The sequence below is a fragment of the Triticum aestivum genome, chromosome 5D (assembly GCF_018294505.1).
Source record: "Triticum aestivum cultivar Chinese Spring chromosome 5D, IWGSC CS RefSeq v2.1, whole genome shotgun sequence".
Taxonomy (NCBI): domain Eukaryota; kingdom Viridiplantae; phylum Streptophyta; class Magnoliopsida; order Poales; family Poaceae; genus Triticum; species Triticum aestivum.
The window spans coordinates 543,716,055-543,734,067 of record NC_057808.1 but is presented as its reverse complement, the minus strand read 5'-3'; the positions used below and the strand labels follow the sequence as shown (position 1 = coordinate 543,734,067).

Sequence of the window (18,013 nt, the reverse complement as noted above, 5' to 3'; positions counted from 1 at the left end):
TAATTATATGTTTAAACTTTTCATTACCAATAGCTTCTATTTCATTTTTACAATACTAAAATTTAAAGTAGGTTTTGTTGAGAAAATACAGCCCGAGTAAAATCTATATCTTTTTTTTTTTGAATTTTTTATATCTTCTGAAGTACGTGCAAATATCTTTTTTGGAGTGGATTGCATCTTTCGGCTCACCAGGCCGAGTAGTTGTGGCCCAGTTAAAAGCAGAATACAGAGCCCATTTGCTTCTCTGTGGACACGTAGAATAGTTTTTTTTTTATCTCGAAGACGGTGTAGTACACGTGGAACTTCTCGTCGTTCTTGGCTCGCACACGTAGCCATCGGACGCATGCCGCACGCGCGCTAGAGAACAAACCTTCTCCCCCCACGCACATACCCTCGGCCGGCTTCTCTGTTCCCCACTGGCCACCGGCGACCCGATGCGGCCATAGCAGCCGCCCAAGGCAGCTGATTAGTTGATGGCGGCGGCCACCAGGTGCGCCCCGGCGCCCGCGGCGGCCCCACGGCCCCGGTCCCGGCACCGGCTGCGGTGCCGCTGCTGCGAGGACACGCTGGGCGTCCCGCGCCGCCGCGCGACGTCGTCGTCTGGAGCACAGGAGCATCAGCAGCAGCACTACTTCCCGGAGCTCCGCCCGCTGCCGTACCCGGCGCCCCCGCCCCGGCCGCGGCGCATCGTGCTGGTGCGACACGGGCAGAGCGAGGGGAACGTGGACGAGGGCGCCTACACGCGCGTCCCCGACCCGCTCATCGGCCTCACCCCCAAAGGACACCGCCAAGCCGAGGACTGCGGCCGCCGCCTGCACCGCCTCCTCTCCTCCGGCCACGGAGACGATGAGGAGGAGGACAGCGACGACGACTGGAAGGTCTACTTCTACGTGTCCCCGTACCGGCGCACCCTTGAGACGCTCCGCGGGGTCGGCCGCGCCTTCGACGCCCGCCGCATCGCCGGCGTCCGCGAGGAGCCCCGCATCCGCGAGCAGGACTTCGGTACGCCGTCCGACCCGATCCGCATGCGGATAAAGAAATGGATTGCCTTATCTCGTACTACCACGTGGCCTGATCGAACACCCACGTGTCTGTCTGTGGCCGTGAGCAGGGAACTTCCAGGACCGGGAGAAGATGCGGGTGGAGAAGGAGATCCGGCGGCGCTACGGCCGGTTCTTCTACCGGTTCCCGGACGGCGAGTCGGCGGCGGACGTGTACGACCGGATCACGGGCTTCCGAGAGACCCTCCGCGCCGACATCGACATCGGCCGGTTCCAGCCGCCGTCGCCGCCGGGCGGCCCGACGGCGCCGGAGATGAACCTGGTGCTGGTGTCGCACGGGCTGACGCTGCGGGTGTTCCTGATGCGGTGGTACAAGTGGACGGTGCGGCAGTTTGAAGGCCTGGCGAACCTGGACAATGGCGGCACGCTGGTGATGCAGACCGGCGAGGGCGGCCGGTACAGCCTGCTGGTGCACCACACCGTGGACGAGCTGAGGGAGTTCGGGCTCACCGACGAGATGATCGACGACCAGATGTGGCAGCGGACAGCAAGGCCCGGCGAGCTCAACTACAACTTCATCACCAACGGCCCCTCCTTCTTCACTCATTTCAGCTAGGAAACTGGAGCTGATCTGTATACCTGTATATGAAAGATTTGTAGATTCCCACTTCCGTTTAGGCAATAATTTCCACGCAGCCTAGAGCACACTATATTAATTTCTGCTCCATGATGGGGCTCTGGACGCAAAGCTCCATGGTTCACTCATCTGATTTCAGCTTTCTTGCTTCTTATTTAGAGTCAAACTTTGATAGGACGAATATCCAATATAATTTGATTCATCGGGAAATTAATTTTCATACTATATAACTTTAGTGTTGTAGATGTTCATAATTTTAAGTATGATTTTGGTTAAAATTTACGTATTTGACTTATACGCGAAGTAAAAAGAAAAGACGGAGGGAGTACAACTACTCCTCTGCCTGCCCCCTTTGTATTTTTTGAGGAAAACACAGTACAGATAGGGGCTCAATGAGGAGTACTTTCCAACCCAGTCGAAATCTGAACTAGGCCCACATGTTACTCTGTCGTCGGCCCGTTATAAAATTTATCCACCAGTTTGTATGTACTCAATTAGTTCAAATTTTTACCCCTACAAATTAAGTTCTAATCAATTAAAATTCAAAAAAAAAGTTATAATCAATTAGCACATAACTTAAGTACTTAGTAGGCAAAAGGTAAGAAAGGTACTTAGCGGGCAAGTTTGTATTTTATCAACCGGCGCGGAGATCGTCCGTCTACTCATCGCTTGGCCGAAACTTGTAGATACCTTAGTAGACGGTCGAAAGTTGGAAAAAAGTTATTTAAATCTAGCATAAAAATAACAGTGGGATCTCGCCACTTTCGCTTTGTCCACTTGGGTTTATTAAGGCATTCAAGCAAAGATACCGGGAGCAGGGTCTCAAAGCGTAGCAACGTAGTGGAGAAAGTCAAAAAATTCTTACAATTACACGAGTTGGAGAGAAAGATGAGGGTGAAACAGTCCTTTTGTAAGATGAGTCGGAAAAATAAGGTGACATTCTGATCTGCTCCTTAGAAAAAACGTGGTCGCCTAGAAGAGCCGCTCAGGCCTATGAATGAAGAAGGAACCTTGTCGCTAGATTTTATATCAGCCGCATAGGAATTTTTCCCAACCCTGTTCAATTTTTCGATGACAAAGAAAACATAGTGGAACTTTAGGCAGAAAATGTGAAGAAGGATAGATAGACTTAAATGCTAAGAACTGAAAGCTACATTGAAGAGTGACTGAGAAAATGAAGAATGAACAAATGAAACCCGAAAGCCTCTATTCCTCAAGGTCCACAATTCAATATTGATTCAAATATGCGTGTTGAAAATAAAAACAACACATGGCCTTGGTTGTTGGAATGAGTTGACAAATAAGATCCAGTGAGAAATAACACTAAGATTACAACAACCGTGGAGTCCTTGGTTATGAATATGTTCGCATTGGGGAAGACCTCAACCTCGAGTGTGTGAGATGATTCTGCGTAGCTGTGATCGAGATCTATGGACCGGAGTACTTGAGGACTCCCACTAATGAAGATGTCGAGAGGCTCATGGCAGACAATGACGAGAGAGATGGGCCAAGAGTGCTTGTATCCATTGGTTGTACGCACTATACATGGAAGAATTGTCCCGTGACATGGCAAGTTTAGTATGAAGGGCGGCATTGCCATGATCCAACCATCATTCTTGACACAGTTGCATCACATAATCTGTTGATTTGACATACATACTTTGCAATGCCTCGCTCTCTCACAATGATTCAATGCCCCTCCAGCGATCTCCTCTTTTTGCAAGGCTAGTTGCCGATGACAATCCACCTTGCAACTATGTTGTCAATGTCCATGTGTACAACATGGGATACTACCTTGCCGATGGCATACATCCTCCATGGGCCACATTTGTGAAGACAATCACCCGCCCCTAAAGGCAACAAGAAATCTCACTTTGCAACGTGCCAAGAATCTTCTAGAAAGGATGCTTAGAGAGCTTTTGGTGTGCTTCAAAGACGCTTTGCAATTTTTCTAGCCCTACTGAGTATTGGAGGCCTCAGACCCTGTGGCTGGTCATGAGAGCATGTGTTATATTGCACAACAAGATCATCAAGGATGATAGAGAGAGAGAGAGAGGGAGGGAGGGAGGGAGAGAGAGAGAGAGAGAGTGAGAGAGAGAGAGGACCCGAAGGACTTTCAATATCTCTAAAAAGGTGTCCAGTGGAGCCGGAACATATCCAAACTGATCGAAGCAATTCTACAAGCACACCGAAGGATAAGAACCGAGAAGCTCAAAACGAACTACCAGGACTTCAGAATGAGATCCGCTTCTGAGTCTAGTTTACCTATGTCAGGCTATGTTGAACCAACCAATCCAAACCTATAATACAACATAACATCCCAACTCAAGAATCCTGAATCTAGAATTGAATTTGTGTCCAGCAGCTTACAAATCACACATGGTAATATGTTGAGTGCAGTGAAGAATGGCACCATCAATAACTCACACTTGTTCTACTATCATAACTTCAACACCTTGCTATTGTGGAACAAATTGAGCACCAATAAAGGAATGCATGCTTCCATAGTCCAAGAGAAATTGTAACTGTAAACCTTTCACTTCAGGAGTAAACTGAAATGAGTGTATTGAATGAACATTGCCTTGAGTTTCATGTGACAGAGCAATGACATGCTCTCCCGCTCCCTGCTCATAGTCAACTTCCTCTAGAAGCAATAGCATTTGATAGAACTCCAACATCTAAATGTACCACACGCAATGGAACTGCTTGGTTATAGACATGATCATGACTCCACCGGTCTGCACGGGTGAAACATAACCCTTTGGCACACTTGTACGCAAGAAGGGTGCCCAATTGTCCTCCCGTGCTGCAGGTCTCGGTACTTCTGCTGGCCTTGGGGCCACCCTCTTCGGTGCCATATGCGGTGGAGGGAGAGGGTAGGCAAGCATGCGGTGTGTTTAGGTTGTGTGGTGCACTATCAACTATGGTCTCGTGAAGAAGGGCCAAATCATAAGCAACATCCAAGTCTTCAAGCTATTGCAGGGCCACATGTACTCTCACCTCTAGCTTGAGACCATTAATGAAACAATTAGTGTAGCGCATAACATCCAACATCACCTAGTATGCAGACAATTGATCATATAGGTCGCGAACTGTTCCACATATTAACCAGTTTTCTTTGGGTTTTTTCCATATCTTTTCAACAATGTCTGTTTTTTCAATACACATTGTACATATTAGTACACATATGGAACATTTTTCAAGCATACTGTGTACATGTTTTTTCCAAATATTGTTTTGAACATTTTCCAAATACATGTTGACCATTTTTTAGTGACACAAACATTTTTTTGAAATATTTTTTTTTGAAAGCTCACTGACAGTAGGAGAGGCTCCTACTGACTTTTAAATTAATGCAACACCAGGATCAGGGGAGGTGTGACCCCACAGTTACAAGGTATATAGTTGAGTATAACAATACAGACTAGTTAGAGCAAAGAGGTGTCAAAACCTACTAGAAAGAAGCAAACTAGGGGGTGGTAGAGATCAGAGAGCGCCCACCAATCCTCTGATGAAGGGGTGGAGAGAGTTTCTGGTGCGGTGTACCATCATGGACATATCATTTTTGAACCTGCCTCTCCGGGATTCCATTGATGGCAGCACATTCCTAAAATGTTTATTATTTCTCTCTTTCCACACCCCCCAAGCTGCTATGATGAAGGTTTCCATGAATAATGGACCACCCCAGGATCTTTTTCCCTCATGGATGAGATCCAGCCTGCATTGGCAATCATGTCAGTGCATTCCAATCGCAGTCCAACACTCAGTTGCAAATGGGCATTTGAAGAAAAGGTGGGTCACTGTTTCCTCCGGGGGCGTGTCACAAAGCAGACAGGTGTACACATCACCTTCCAGTTTGTACTGTCTCCTCCTCAACATGTTTCGAGTATTCAGACGATCAGCAAACAGAAGCCAAGCAAAAACTTTCCATTTGTTCGTGCATTTGGATTCCCAGATCCAAGGAAAAACTGCATCCATAATAACATCTTTAAAGCAGAACTTATAGTAGTCACTTGATTTGAAAGCTCCTAGCTCTCTAGCATCCCAGACACAACACCATTTGTCATTTGTGTCACTGTCAGGATTAATCCCCACAGTTAAGGCCTGAATCTCTTCAACTTCTGCTCTTGCCTGAGGAGAGAATGGTATGTGAAAAGCCTCTCCAATGGTGCTAGATCTCAGCAAAGTCTGTATTGACACATCCTCTTCTCTCGCAAATGAAAACGCCCTCGGGCATGCGGTCTCCAGTGGTTGATCACTCCAAAGATCCTTCCAGAACAAGGCTGTACTACCGTCCCCAACTTTGATCTTAGTCACTCCTCTGAAGATGTCTGATAACTGCATGAGATCCCGCCACCAGAAGGAGCCACATGGTTCCGAGGCATGCGGTACAACGAGTGAGTAATATGAACTCCATATCAGGTTCACCCATGGCACATCTAGTTTATTGTAAAACTTGTATAGCTGCTTGAGCAAAAGGCCTTGATTCTGAATTTTAAGGTCCACAATCCCAAGTCCCCCTACAGCCTTGGGGCGGCAGACGAGCTCCCAAGAGGCAAGAGAAGTGCTTTTTGTCCCATCCTCCGTCTTCCTGCTCCAGAAGCATTGCCTACGGATTTTATCCAGGTGTTCCACTATCTTAGGAGGGATTCTGAGGGAACACATGGCATACACCATAAGCGATGACACCACCGAATTAACATAGGTGAGTTTTGATCCGTAGTCTAGCAGGTTAGCGGCCACAGAGACTCTTCTCTCAACGGACGTCACAAGAGGCATGAAATCCATTATTGTGGGTTTAGTAGTCCCAAGCGGGAGCCCTAAATATGTGAATGGCATTTTCCCCACAACACAACCAAACATGTCCGCAAAATCCAGTGCCTCCGCGTGCGTAACATTAATCGGAATCAGGGTTGATTTCTGAAAATTGAGTCGTAACCCAATGGACGCGACATAATCTACCAGGAGTTTTTTCAGAGCCTCAACCTGCTCTTTCACAGCTGGAAGAAAGACAATCGTATCGTCCGCATACTGGATTACCGGGTAGTCTGTCTCAGCTGACGGGATTGGTTTCTGAAATATCTCCTCACGGAAAGCATGGTTGATGGCAGATTGCAACAGGTCAGCTGCTAGGACAAAAATGAGCGGTGAAAGAGGATCCCCTTGGCGCACTCCCCGTTTGCAAGTGAACTGCCTTCCTGGTGTGCCATTTAGAAGGACCGAAGATTTTCCTGATTGAAAGAGACAAGCAATCCAGTTTAGCCACTTTTTGAAATATCAAGGACATAGTTTTTGAAATGCATGAATATCTATTTGAAATGTCAGGTACATTAGTTGAATGGTCTGGAACAGTTTTTATACTATGTTACCATCATTGTTCAAAAGTTGCGCGGACACTTTTTGAACTGCATGAACATTTTTTGAATGAGAAATTAATGGTTTTAATGATTTAAATAAATGATGTATCCATTAATAAATATAGCTTTTTGAGAAAATAATAAATATAATAAAAGCAATAAAACAAAGTAAAAAAACCCAAGAGCTAGGAGCCAGCCCTCCATCCTGCCATGGGCGAGTCCATTTAGGGGGAGTTCTTTCGTGGGCGCGGCAATGAGCCGCCTGCCGTGGAAATCCCTATATGATGCTCGTTACATCGAAATGTCGACCAAACCCATAGGATCGAGTGCACTGGGTCGGCCCAGTTTCTTCATCTGTTCAGTTCTGGGAACCTTCTGCCAGCTACCTGTCCGGTTTTTTGTCTAGAAAAAAAACCTGTCCGGTTTTTACAGGTTTTGGGAACCACTAAAAAAACAAATACTGGTTTCGGGAACCTTGTAGAAGGTTCTATGTACCATTTTTGGCTGTTTCTTCTGTTTCTTCTTCTTCTTATTTTTTCCTCTTAATTTTTCTTATTTTTGTTGTTCTTTTTTTTTGGTTATCAGTTTTTCTGTTTCTTTTCGAAAAAACTATATTTAAAAAATTGACTTTCAGAAATTTCGGATTTTCAAAATATTTTCTTTTCGAATAAATTTCTACAAAATGAATTTTGTTCGCATTTCGAAAAAATTTACAACAAACTTTCATCTCATTTTTTTTCAAAAAAATATTCGTGTTTTAAAAACTCTTTGTCCTGAATTTTAGAAATGTTCCCATTTTTGGAATTTTTGTTCAAATTTTTATAAATGTTCGCGTTTCATTTTTTATTCTGATTCTCAAAAAGTCTTTTCCTAAAATTTTGCCCAACAATTAAAAAGTTCGGGAATTTTCCAAATTGTTCGTGTTTTCAAATAATGCTTAATTTTTCAGTACTTGTTCACTTCTTGATATTTTTGTTTTTTTCGAAAAATGTTCAGAATTTAAAATGTTCTCCAAACTTGAAAAATGTTCGCTTTTCCAACAAATGTTAAAGATCTTTTTAGATAAATTGAGCTTTTGATAAATTGTTCAGAATTTTCAAAAACTATTCCTATTACCAATTTTGTTCTCAAAGTTAAAAAATGTTTGGCATTTTTAAACAATTGTTTCTGTCAAACAATTCACGCTTTTTTTTATAAAGTTTGAAATTTTATAGTTTATTCGGGTTGTTCAAACAATTATCAGCTTTTCAAACATTACTCGCTTTTCAAAGAAATCTAGGGAAAAAAACTAAAAACGCCGTGTTCTGCGTTTAACTTTGATCTTAAACTTGCGCACTCCTTATTACTCCCTCCGTTCCAAAATAGATGACTCAACTTTGTACTAAATTTAGTACAAAGTTGAGTCATCTATTTTGAAACAGAGGGAGTAGTCATGAACGCTTGTTGGGTCGATTGGGTCAATTGTTGGACGCGCTAGCTACACAATGGGCTGGCCCAGTCAGGTGTCACTGCGTGCGTCTGCTCGATGTGTCAAATAGGAGCTCCCTGCTCCGACACTCCCTGCAGGGAGCCGGAACTGGACCAGTACGGTAACCAACTGCCGCACTGTGCTGATGTCGTGATGACGTCCTGTAACTTTTTTCTTGACATTTTTATTTTTAAACATTTTTACATTTCGAAATATTTTAAAAATATATATTACAAAAACACATTACATCAAATTTTCAAAAATCGTAATCTTGCATTGAAAATGTTAAACGTGTATAGAAAAATATTTCAGTGGAATATGAAAAATGTATAAATGTTAATGTGAAAAGTAGAAAGTGTTAATCATGTATTAAAAATGTTAACTATATGTACGAAAAATATTTATGATAATCATAAAATGTCGCATATTACAAGAAATGCATGTGACATTTAAGAAATGTCTATACAGATGTAAAAAATGTAGGCATAATTAATTTATAATGTTTCATACTTCACAAATATGTACATTACATTTTAAAAATAATCTTCAAAAGTTTCAAAAATGTGTTTGTGGCAATTTGAAAAAATGCGTGTACAATGTACAAAAATGTTATATATTGTATAGAAATATTTTTTATCATTAAAAACTGTTTCAACATGTATTTAGAAAATATTATCAGGTATTTAAAAAGAATCAATACATGTTTTGTGAAAAATATTAAATGGTAGAAATAAATGTTTTTATGTAAAAAAATGTACATCTTAGATGTGAAAAGGTAGAAATGTATTTAAAAAATCAACCCAATAAAAAACGGCGAAAGAAACAAACACAAATGCGAAGAAAAGCAAAAATGCCGAAGAAAGCCAAGAAAGTAAAGAAAACAAAAGGTACAAAGGAAAAAAGAAAAAGAAACAAGCATTGAAAACAATAATGAAAAGCATAAAAGAAAAACAGTGAAAAAAACTTAGAAAATGAAAAAAAAACAAAGAAACCAGAGCGAACCGACCGAACCCATGGACCGAACAACAACTAGACTACACCTCAGTCGAACCAGGACGAGCAAATAATGCAGCGAATGACAGGAGTTAAATGGGCTAGCCCGCTAGGGTACGGGCGACACATCGCTGTCACGTTCTTTCATCTCGCTATAAGCGAGACAAAGCCCCTCTTTATTTCTTGTGTGTTGCAATCCGTATGCGGGAGATAAATGGGTCCAGCAGCGTAGTACAACTGCCCGAGTGCAAAATCAACAAAATAGAAGGTAACCCAACTCATAAAAAAACAAAAAAGAGAAGATGGTCCAACTAAAAAAGAGTAAAATTAGAAGGTGTCCTGTTTTCCCTCAGGAAAATAATTAGAAGGTGTTCTATTAAAAAGAAAGTTGATTTTTTAAAGGTGTCATCACAACAGAAACATCTACTATAGTAAAAACTTAAGAATTGATTTTTTATTTAATTACTTTGACTAGAGTTGGAATAAACAAAATCCGAATAAAATCTACTACAGTAGCACAAGAGAAAAAAATATCATTTTTACCGCCAATAGCACAAAAGAACACACGGACGACCAATTCCAGCTCAAACAAAGCTGTTGCGTTACGTTTCTGTTTGTCCAGAGCCGTAAGCTACGTACGTACGGACTAGCTCACTTGAACAACAGCTAGACTACACCTCAGCCGAATAAATTCGCGTATTCTACTTTGTACAGCTCTGCTGCTCTGGTTTACTTGCACTAATAACAAAAATTTCAGTGCAGTTCATACAAAAATCACGTATTCTACGGACTACGGCGCACCAACTTGCTCATCTTGGTTGGCTCCCTCAAAAAAGAAAAGAAAAACTTGCTCATCTTGGTTTCCAATATACACTCCGAGATGCTCCGAGGATTTCATGATCAGCGGCCGTTGCAATGTCAACGGTCGTGGAGAGCGCGTTGCTTATAGTATTATTTTTCTTATCTTAATCAGGTTGGCAGAATGGCAGCACACCAAGAGAGTTTTTTTTTGCGGAAAACCAAGAGAGTATATTATCTCAAAACCATATCTTTTGTTGCAGGCCATCATAAAGTTGTTAGAGTTCTATTGACCACACCTTCCCATAATTAACTAGGTACCGTCAAACCGCAGAAAAAAAAAGTAAGGTACCGTGTCCTTATGTAAAGTAAATCAGTCATTAGATCCGTCACATTGCATGCCGAAATTAGTGCAATTTCGAATTAGGGTTTTAAATTTCGATCAAATTTCACAGAAACACACACTTCTTGAAATTTCAAATTAAATTCTACTATTTTGGACATGGTTTTGAAAAGGTGCATCCAGAATGATCTGGAATTTTCAAAACGTTCATTATCTCTATGGGACCAAAATAGTACCGTCTATGAATTCTTAAACCCTTATGTGAACAAATATTTTCCAATGTTTTTGGTTTCGTGATGGTTTTGACAAAGAACACTCCTATAATATTGTTGCCCCATGATATCTATTTTTGTCATGAGAATCCTTTTCCGTCCGTCGTAAGAATCTTGCTCCCCACGCTTTCATCGATTTGTTTTCTAACGTCAACAATTATAGCTGTATTCCTCATCAGAATTGGCCACTCATAAAACAGAATGTGCTTATAGTATGATGTGGAGTGTTTTAGACTAATTCCAGCTTCATGACGAACTGGCCCAAAGCCTGCTTGACTCAAGTTGTGATTTACACCTTATGAATGTGATAGATATACAAACAAATGAATGGATTAATTGTGTGATCAATTGAAGCAACCGTGGAGCCATATATAATAGTCAGATTAGTGAGATCCCCAGCCAGTTAAGCTTACATATCCTATACAACACAAACACCAACTTGCCCTAATAAAACATTAGATAGATTCTTCGTGGCACACTCTTCGTTTTGTTATGTAAATTCCCGTACGATGCCGCAGGAGTTCAGGTTCAAGGACCGTTGCCAACTTGCAATGTCAACGGCCGTGGAGAGCGTGTAGCTTAATTTTGTGTTAGTGCCTATCAGGAGCCTTCATCCTGGAGCTCACTATTCTGTTAAACATATATAATTTAGGTATGCAACATGGCAGCACACCAAGTTTAATTTCTCCCGATGATTGTTGTCCTTGTAGAGTAAATATTAAGATGGCAGCACATCGGTAGTGTGTATAATTTCTTGATAGTTTCTAGCAGATAAAAGGAACTGTCGGTAGGTAGCTTCTTTTTTATTAGTACAATAATGCCACAAGATTGCACCTTCGTGTTTTCTAGACACATTTTGTGTTGTTTATGCATTTCTAAAATCTACAACGGCACATGATTACGTAGATGTGATCTGAAATATCACGACCATGAAAAAAATTGTAGCTTGCTTAGAACTATTAGATACTCCCTCTGTAAACAAATATAAGAGCGTTTAGAATACTATTTTAGTGATCTAAACACTCTTATATTTCTTTACGGAGGGAGTACTTTATTTTTCAATACCTTCGTGTAACTATAACCTTTGTTTTAGTGTGTAGATTTTGTTTGGTTTACTATAGACTTGATCAGACTTTAAAATAAAATCGACCTAAGACAAAAGCTAGACCTTCAAATAATTGTAACTTAAAAGTATTATTTAATGAACGTACATACGACGAACTCAAAGCTGCTGCGTTACGTTTGCGTTTGTCCCAACTGTGGATGATTTGCAGAGATTGCTCAGCTTTGGTTTGTGCAGAGTTCCTGGCACTAAATGCATTCTGGAATTTCACGAGTGGAAGAAAGTGGAGCCTAAGGGCAAACCCCTTACTCAGGTTTGGTTGCGGTTTTCCGGGGCTCCCTCCGAGTCAATGCAGGATGCTCGAGTTGTGGCTAGTCTGGGCATTATGGTTGGAAAAACTGAGAAAGTGGATATGGCCTTTACCCGTGCTCATGGGGTGGCCCGACTTCTAGTGAGCGTTCTGGACATTGAGTTCGTCCCTGATGTGGTCAACTGGACTGGAAGAGGTGTTTCCTCTCGAGATTGAGTTTGAGGATGCAGATTTGTTTGCTGAGGCGATTAATGGGACTGATGTGGATATGCACGAGGGTGATGACAGCGCGGGTGATAAAGGGGCACCGGCTGATGAGGCTAGACGAGAGATGTCCAACGGATCGGAGCCTGTTGCTCAATTGCCCGGGGATGGGCCCGGGGTAGAGCCGACACCAGCTTCCTCAGTGCCTATGAGTTCTCTGCGGTTTGGGTCTTTTGAACCAGCTTCTGCCCCTCCCAGACTATGGAGCGACCGGGTGGAATCTGATGATGTGTTTGGTGCACGCTTCCGGTTTTGGAGTTTGATAATGCTGATAGTCCCTTGGTTGGAGGCTTGGTGAGGACGCCCTCGGGGACGACCTTGGATGGGGGAGGGGAGGTGGAGCCTCAGGTGGCTTCTCTTTTCCACACTCTCCCAGTGGTCGCGTTTCGGGAGACGACGCTTGCTTCGGAGGTTGTGTCTGAGGGGGGGAGTCCGGGGCAGGTGGCCTCGACTTCTTCTCCTCCTATCCTGGCGCCGGCGGCGCCGACGACGGCCGCCCAGGGGGGAGGCAGACCAGGGCAGGTGGCCTCGGTTCCCTCTTCTCCGGCGGCGGCTAGAGCGGCCACATCTCCAGTGGCGCAGGGTAGGGGTCTGAGGCAGGTGGCCTCGACCCCCCCCTTCTCCTTCGGCAGTCAGGATGGTTGCGCCCTCTGGACAGAGGGTGGGGCGGGGGGAGTGCTCGGGCAGGCGACGCCAGCGCTTCCCTCTTGTGGCTGTCCGGCGGCCCAGGGCTTCAGTCTGAGACACTCGTCCATGGGGCTTGGGAGCCCACCGCAGCTATCTTTCGCTGACCCTTCAGCGCGAGGTAATACTCGGGAGGAGGTCATTTCCTTTGGTGGGATCCCAGACCCGGTCTCTGCGGGGCGACGGATGAGTTCTCGTATCCAGGAGCACCCGGAGGTTGATGACATGCAGCAGAGGTGCGCTATGAGGGCGGCCAAGCTTCGTGACATTGAGGTCACTACTGGTATGTCTGTCAACGTGTCTAATTCTATCTTGCATTTTTCTAATGAGGATATTATAAATAATGCCAACCAATTAGGAGTTTCGCTAGGGAGTAATATTAGTGAAATTTCCAACTCAGTTAATGATCTCCTAGATTTGGAAGTGGAACACGCTTTAGAAACCATTCGAAACCTAGCAGCGGTAAAACCCATGAATGATGCAGAGATTGATGCGTTGGGGGTCAGGGTGCTCGAGAAATTTTGTGCGGATCTTGCACCATCCACTCCTGAGTCTGAGGAGGAGGATGTAACTCTAGAGGATGCAGTAGCTAGACCCACTGAGCCCGGTTATGAGGACCGGATGGAGGACCAAAGTAAACCCAAACGTAAGTGGAAGCGGAAGGTTTATCCCGTTTCTGCGGTTCGTAGGAGTGCTAGGATTCGGACTACCAAAAAATTTCATGATGAAATATGAGAGGAATCTTTTGGAATAGCAGAGGTCTGAAGGGCTTGGCTAAAAGAAGGTTTCTTGCTGAGGCGTCTCTTGAGCATAGATTAGATTTTATTGCTCTATCGGAAACTGGTAGGGATAATTTTGCGCCGCAGTTTCTCAACACTCTATTGGGTGGTGTCGATTTTGATTGGCATTGCCTTCCTCCGCGAGGAAGATCGGGTGGGATCTTGCTTGGAGTGAGATGTGATTCGCTGGAAGTCCGAAGTGTAGTGATGGGTGACTTCGCGGTTAAGTTTCGGGTCAGGTCCAAAGCTGATGGGTTTAACTGGGCTCTGGTGGCGGTTTATGGTGCCGCGCAACCCGAGCTTAAACCGGAGATTTTGGCGGACCTAGTCCGAATCTGCGGATCCGAGCATCTCCCAATTTTAGTTGGGGGTGACTTCAACATCATTAGGAGGAGAGAGGAAAAGAATAATGATAATTTTGATGGCAGATGGTCGTTTATGTTCAATACCATTATTGAAAGCTTGGATCTGAGAGAGACAGAGCTTTCTGGTAGAAAATTTACCTGGGCTAATGCTTTGCCAAATCCGACGTATGAGAAACTTGATCGAGTCCTCGCGAGTGTCGAGTGGGAACAGAAGTTCCCTCTCGTAACGGTTCAGGCTCTCTCGCGCGGAATATCGGATCACACACCTTTATTCGTGGACTTAGGAGAGCCAAATCACGTGGGAAACAAAAACACCTTTTGTTTTGAGCTGGCATGGTTTGAACGAGAAGGTTTCTTGGATCTGATTGCCAGGGAATGGGCTAAGGATGCAGGAGGTGCGACTTCTGTTGAGCGTTGGTAGAATAAGATTAGGCATTTGAGAAGTTTCCTACGGGAATGGGCTAAACACCTTAGTGGGGTTTATAAGGTTGAAAAGGAAAGGCTCCTCTCTTTGATTCAGTCCCTAGATATAAAAGTCGAGTCCACGATCTTGCAAGCCGCAGAGCTCCAGGATAAACTGGATGCGGAGTTGAGGTTGAAAGAACTTCTCCGCGAAGAAGAATTGAAGTGGGCGTTGCGGGCTAAGGTCCGCAAAGTGGTCCAGGGGGACGCAAACACTCAATTCTTCCACTTGATTGCTAATGGCAAGTACAGAAAGAACAAGATCTTTCAGCTTGAACAAGATGAAGGAACCATTGTAGGACAGGACAACCTGAAACTTTACATCACCGAGTATTATAAGCAGTTATTTGGACCTCCGGAGGATAGTTGTGTGTCCCTCGATGAGTCCAGGATTGAGGATGTGCCTCAACTAACTGCTAATGATAATGATATTCTGGTTGCCCCATTCTCTGAGAAGGAGGTGTTTGATGCTATAGCGCAGATGAAAAACAATAAGGCTCCCGGGCCTGATGGATTCCCAGCGGAGTTTTAAAAAAGTGTTGGCATATTATTAAGGGGGGTTTGCTACCAATGTTCCATGATCTTTTCTCTGGACAGCTTCAGTTATTTCACTTAAATTTTGGAACAATAACACTGCTTCCTAAGAAAACGGATGCTGTGAGAATCGAGCAGTTCAGGCCGATCTGCCTTCTCAATGTTAGTTTCAAAATTTTCACCAAGGTTGGGACTAATCGGCTCACACAGATTGCGCATTCTGTGGTGCAGCATTCCCAAACTGCTTTCATGCCGGACAGAAACATCCTAGAAGGGGTGGTGGTCCTTCATGAAACGCTCCATGAAATTCACTCGAAAAAATTGGATGGAGTCGTTTTGAAGGTGGATTTCGAGAAAGCGTACGATAAAGTAAAATGGCCATTCCTACAGCAGGCATTGCGTATGAAAGGTTTTGATGAAGCCTGGCGCCGCTAGGTTGAATCATATACGCAAAAAGGGAGTGTTGGAATTAAAGTGAATGACGAAATAGGTCATTATTTCCAGACACATAAGGGCCTGAGACAAGGGGATCCGATGTCCCCTATCCCGTTCAACATTGTAGTTGATATGTTGGCAATTATGATAGAAAGGGCTAAGGAGGTTGGTCAAGTGGGTGGCCTGGTACCTCATCTCGTTGACGGAGGTGTGTCCATCCTTTAGTACGCCGATGATACAATCATCTTTATGGAGCATGACTTGGCCAAAGCAAGAAATATGAAGCTGGTGTTATACTTATTTGAACAATTGACCGGGTTAAAGATTAACTTTCACAAAAGCGAGTTGTTCTGCTTTGGTAGAGCCAATGACGAACAAGAGGCATATAGGCAATTGTTTGGGTGCGATTTGGGAGCTTTACCTTTCACTTACTTAGGAATACCAATCCACCATCGTAAGCTGACAAACAGAGAATGGAAGTGCATCGAGGACCGATTTGAAAAGAAACTGAGCTGCTGGAAGGGCATGCTCATGTCATAGGAGGCCGATTAATTCTGATAAATTCGGTTCTCCCGAGTATGCCTATGTTTCTTTTGTCGTTCTTCGAAGTCCCAGTTGGAGTTAGGAAACGACTGGACTTTTATCGCTCACGATTCTTTTGGCAGGGTGATGAACTAAAAAGAAAATACCGTTTAGCCAAATGGGATATCATTTGTAGACCAAAAGACCAAGGGGGTCTTGGTATTGAGAATCTCGAAGTTAAGAACAGATGTCTTCTCAGCAAGTGGCTGTGGAAGTTATCTAGTGGAACTGACGCCACTTGGGCGCAAATTCTCCGTAGCAAGTATCTTCAAACCAAAACTTTGTCTCAGGTGATAGTAAGGCCGACTGACTCACCTTTTTGGAAAGGGCTTATGAAAGTCAAACTATCCCTGTTTAATAGGACAAAGTTTATTGTTGGTAACGGTGCTAGTACGTGATTCTGGGAGGATACTTGGCTCGGAGAGACGCCCTTAGCCATTCAATACCCGTCTTTGTATCGTATTGTTCAAAGATGTGAGGTTTTTGTTGCAACGGTACTTCAATCTATCCCCCTTAATATTCAGTTCAGAAGGGCGCTAGTGGGCAATCGTTGGGAAGATTGGCTCCGTCTAGTAAGTAGACTGATGGAGGTTCAGCTTTCTCAACAACCCGATGAATTACGCTGGAAGCTTACTAGGTCTGGAGTATTTACAGTTAAATCAATGTATGTTGATGTTATCAATTCAAGCTCGATTCCTAGTTCCAAACATGTTTGGGCTGTCAAAGTCCCTTTGAAAATCAAAGTGTTTATGTGGTTTGTCCATAAACAAGTTATTTTAACCAAGAACAACTTGACAAAGCGTAATTGGACAGGACCTACTAGGTATAGTTTCTTTGATTGGAATAAGACAATCAAGAAACGATCAAACACCTGTTTCTTGATTGCCCGCTAGCCAAAGGTTTAAGGCGAACGGTCCATATTGCTTTCAATATTACTCCATCGAGTTCTGTCAACACGTTATCTGGAACGTGGCTTAACGGGATAGAGCCCGAGTTAGCGAGACATATTCGTGTCGGAGTTTGCGCCTTGTTGTGGCGATCTGAAATTGCAGAAATGATTTAGTTTTTAACAGGACAACACACATTCTTTTTTGCAGGTTATTTTCAGAGCCACGGCGTTGATCCGTTCGTGGTCTCTACTCACTCCGACGGAGGCCAGGGAGCGTTTGGTTACTGGATCTATCCGCTGGGAGATAGTAGCTCGGGATATCTTCAACCGGTTTGGACGGCGGTCGTGTAATAGGATAGGCAATTAGTTTACCTATCTCTCTTTTGCCAGCCGGTTGTGGCGTCCTTTATTTGGCTAGTTTGTCTTCTAGCCCTTTTGGCTCTGTGTGAGCTATTTTTTATTTTCTTTTGGAGACTTTAAAACCTTGTTGGAACATATTTATTTGTTTCAATAAGATGGCCGTATGCATCGTTCTGATGCAGAGGCCGGGGAATCCCTTTTTTGAAAAAAAAGAAAAAAACGTTTGCGTTTGTCCAGAGCCATAAGCTAGATAGTTACCAGAGCAATGGCCAGATTCCTCGGCCGGTTAAGCTTTACATATTCTACAGCACACCAACTTGATGCTAATCTTCTTGCTGAATAACAAAAACTTGATACTGATCTTTTTTTTTTTGCTGGTGAACTTGATAGTTGATACTGATCTTGTATGGGTAGCCG

At 43.7% G+C, this 18,013-nt stretch overlaps 1 protein-coding gene across 1 annotated transcript; it reads left to right on the top strand.

Moving 5' to 3' along the window:
• Nucleotides 1–322: 322 nt before the first annotated feature.
• On the top strand, nucleotides 323–1,792 carry LOC123123686 (phosphoglycerate mutase-like protein AT74H). Its single transcript, XM_044544256.1, has 2 exons — nucleotides 323–1,002; nucleotides 1,112–1,792. Exons 1-2 carry the CDS (start codon nucleotides 474–476, stop codon nucleotides 1,615–1,617), a joined length of 1,035 nt encoding a protein of 344 aa, XP_044400191.1. The 5' UTR covers nucleotides 323–473; the 3' UTR covers nucleotides 1,618–1,792.
• The last annotated feature ends 16,221 nt before the right edge of the window (nucleotides 1,793–18,013 follow it).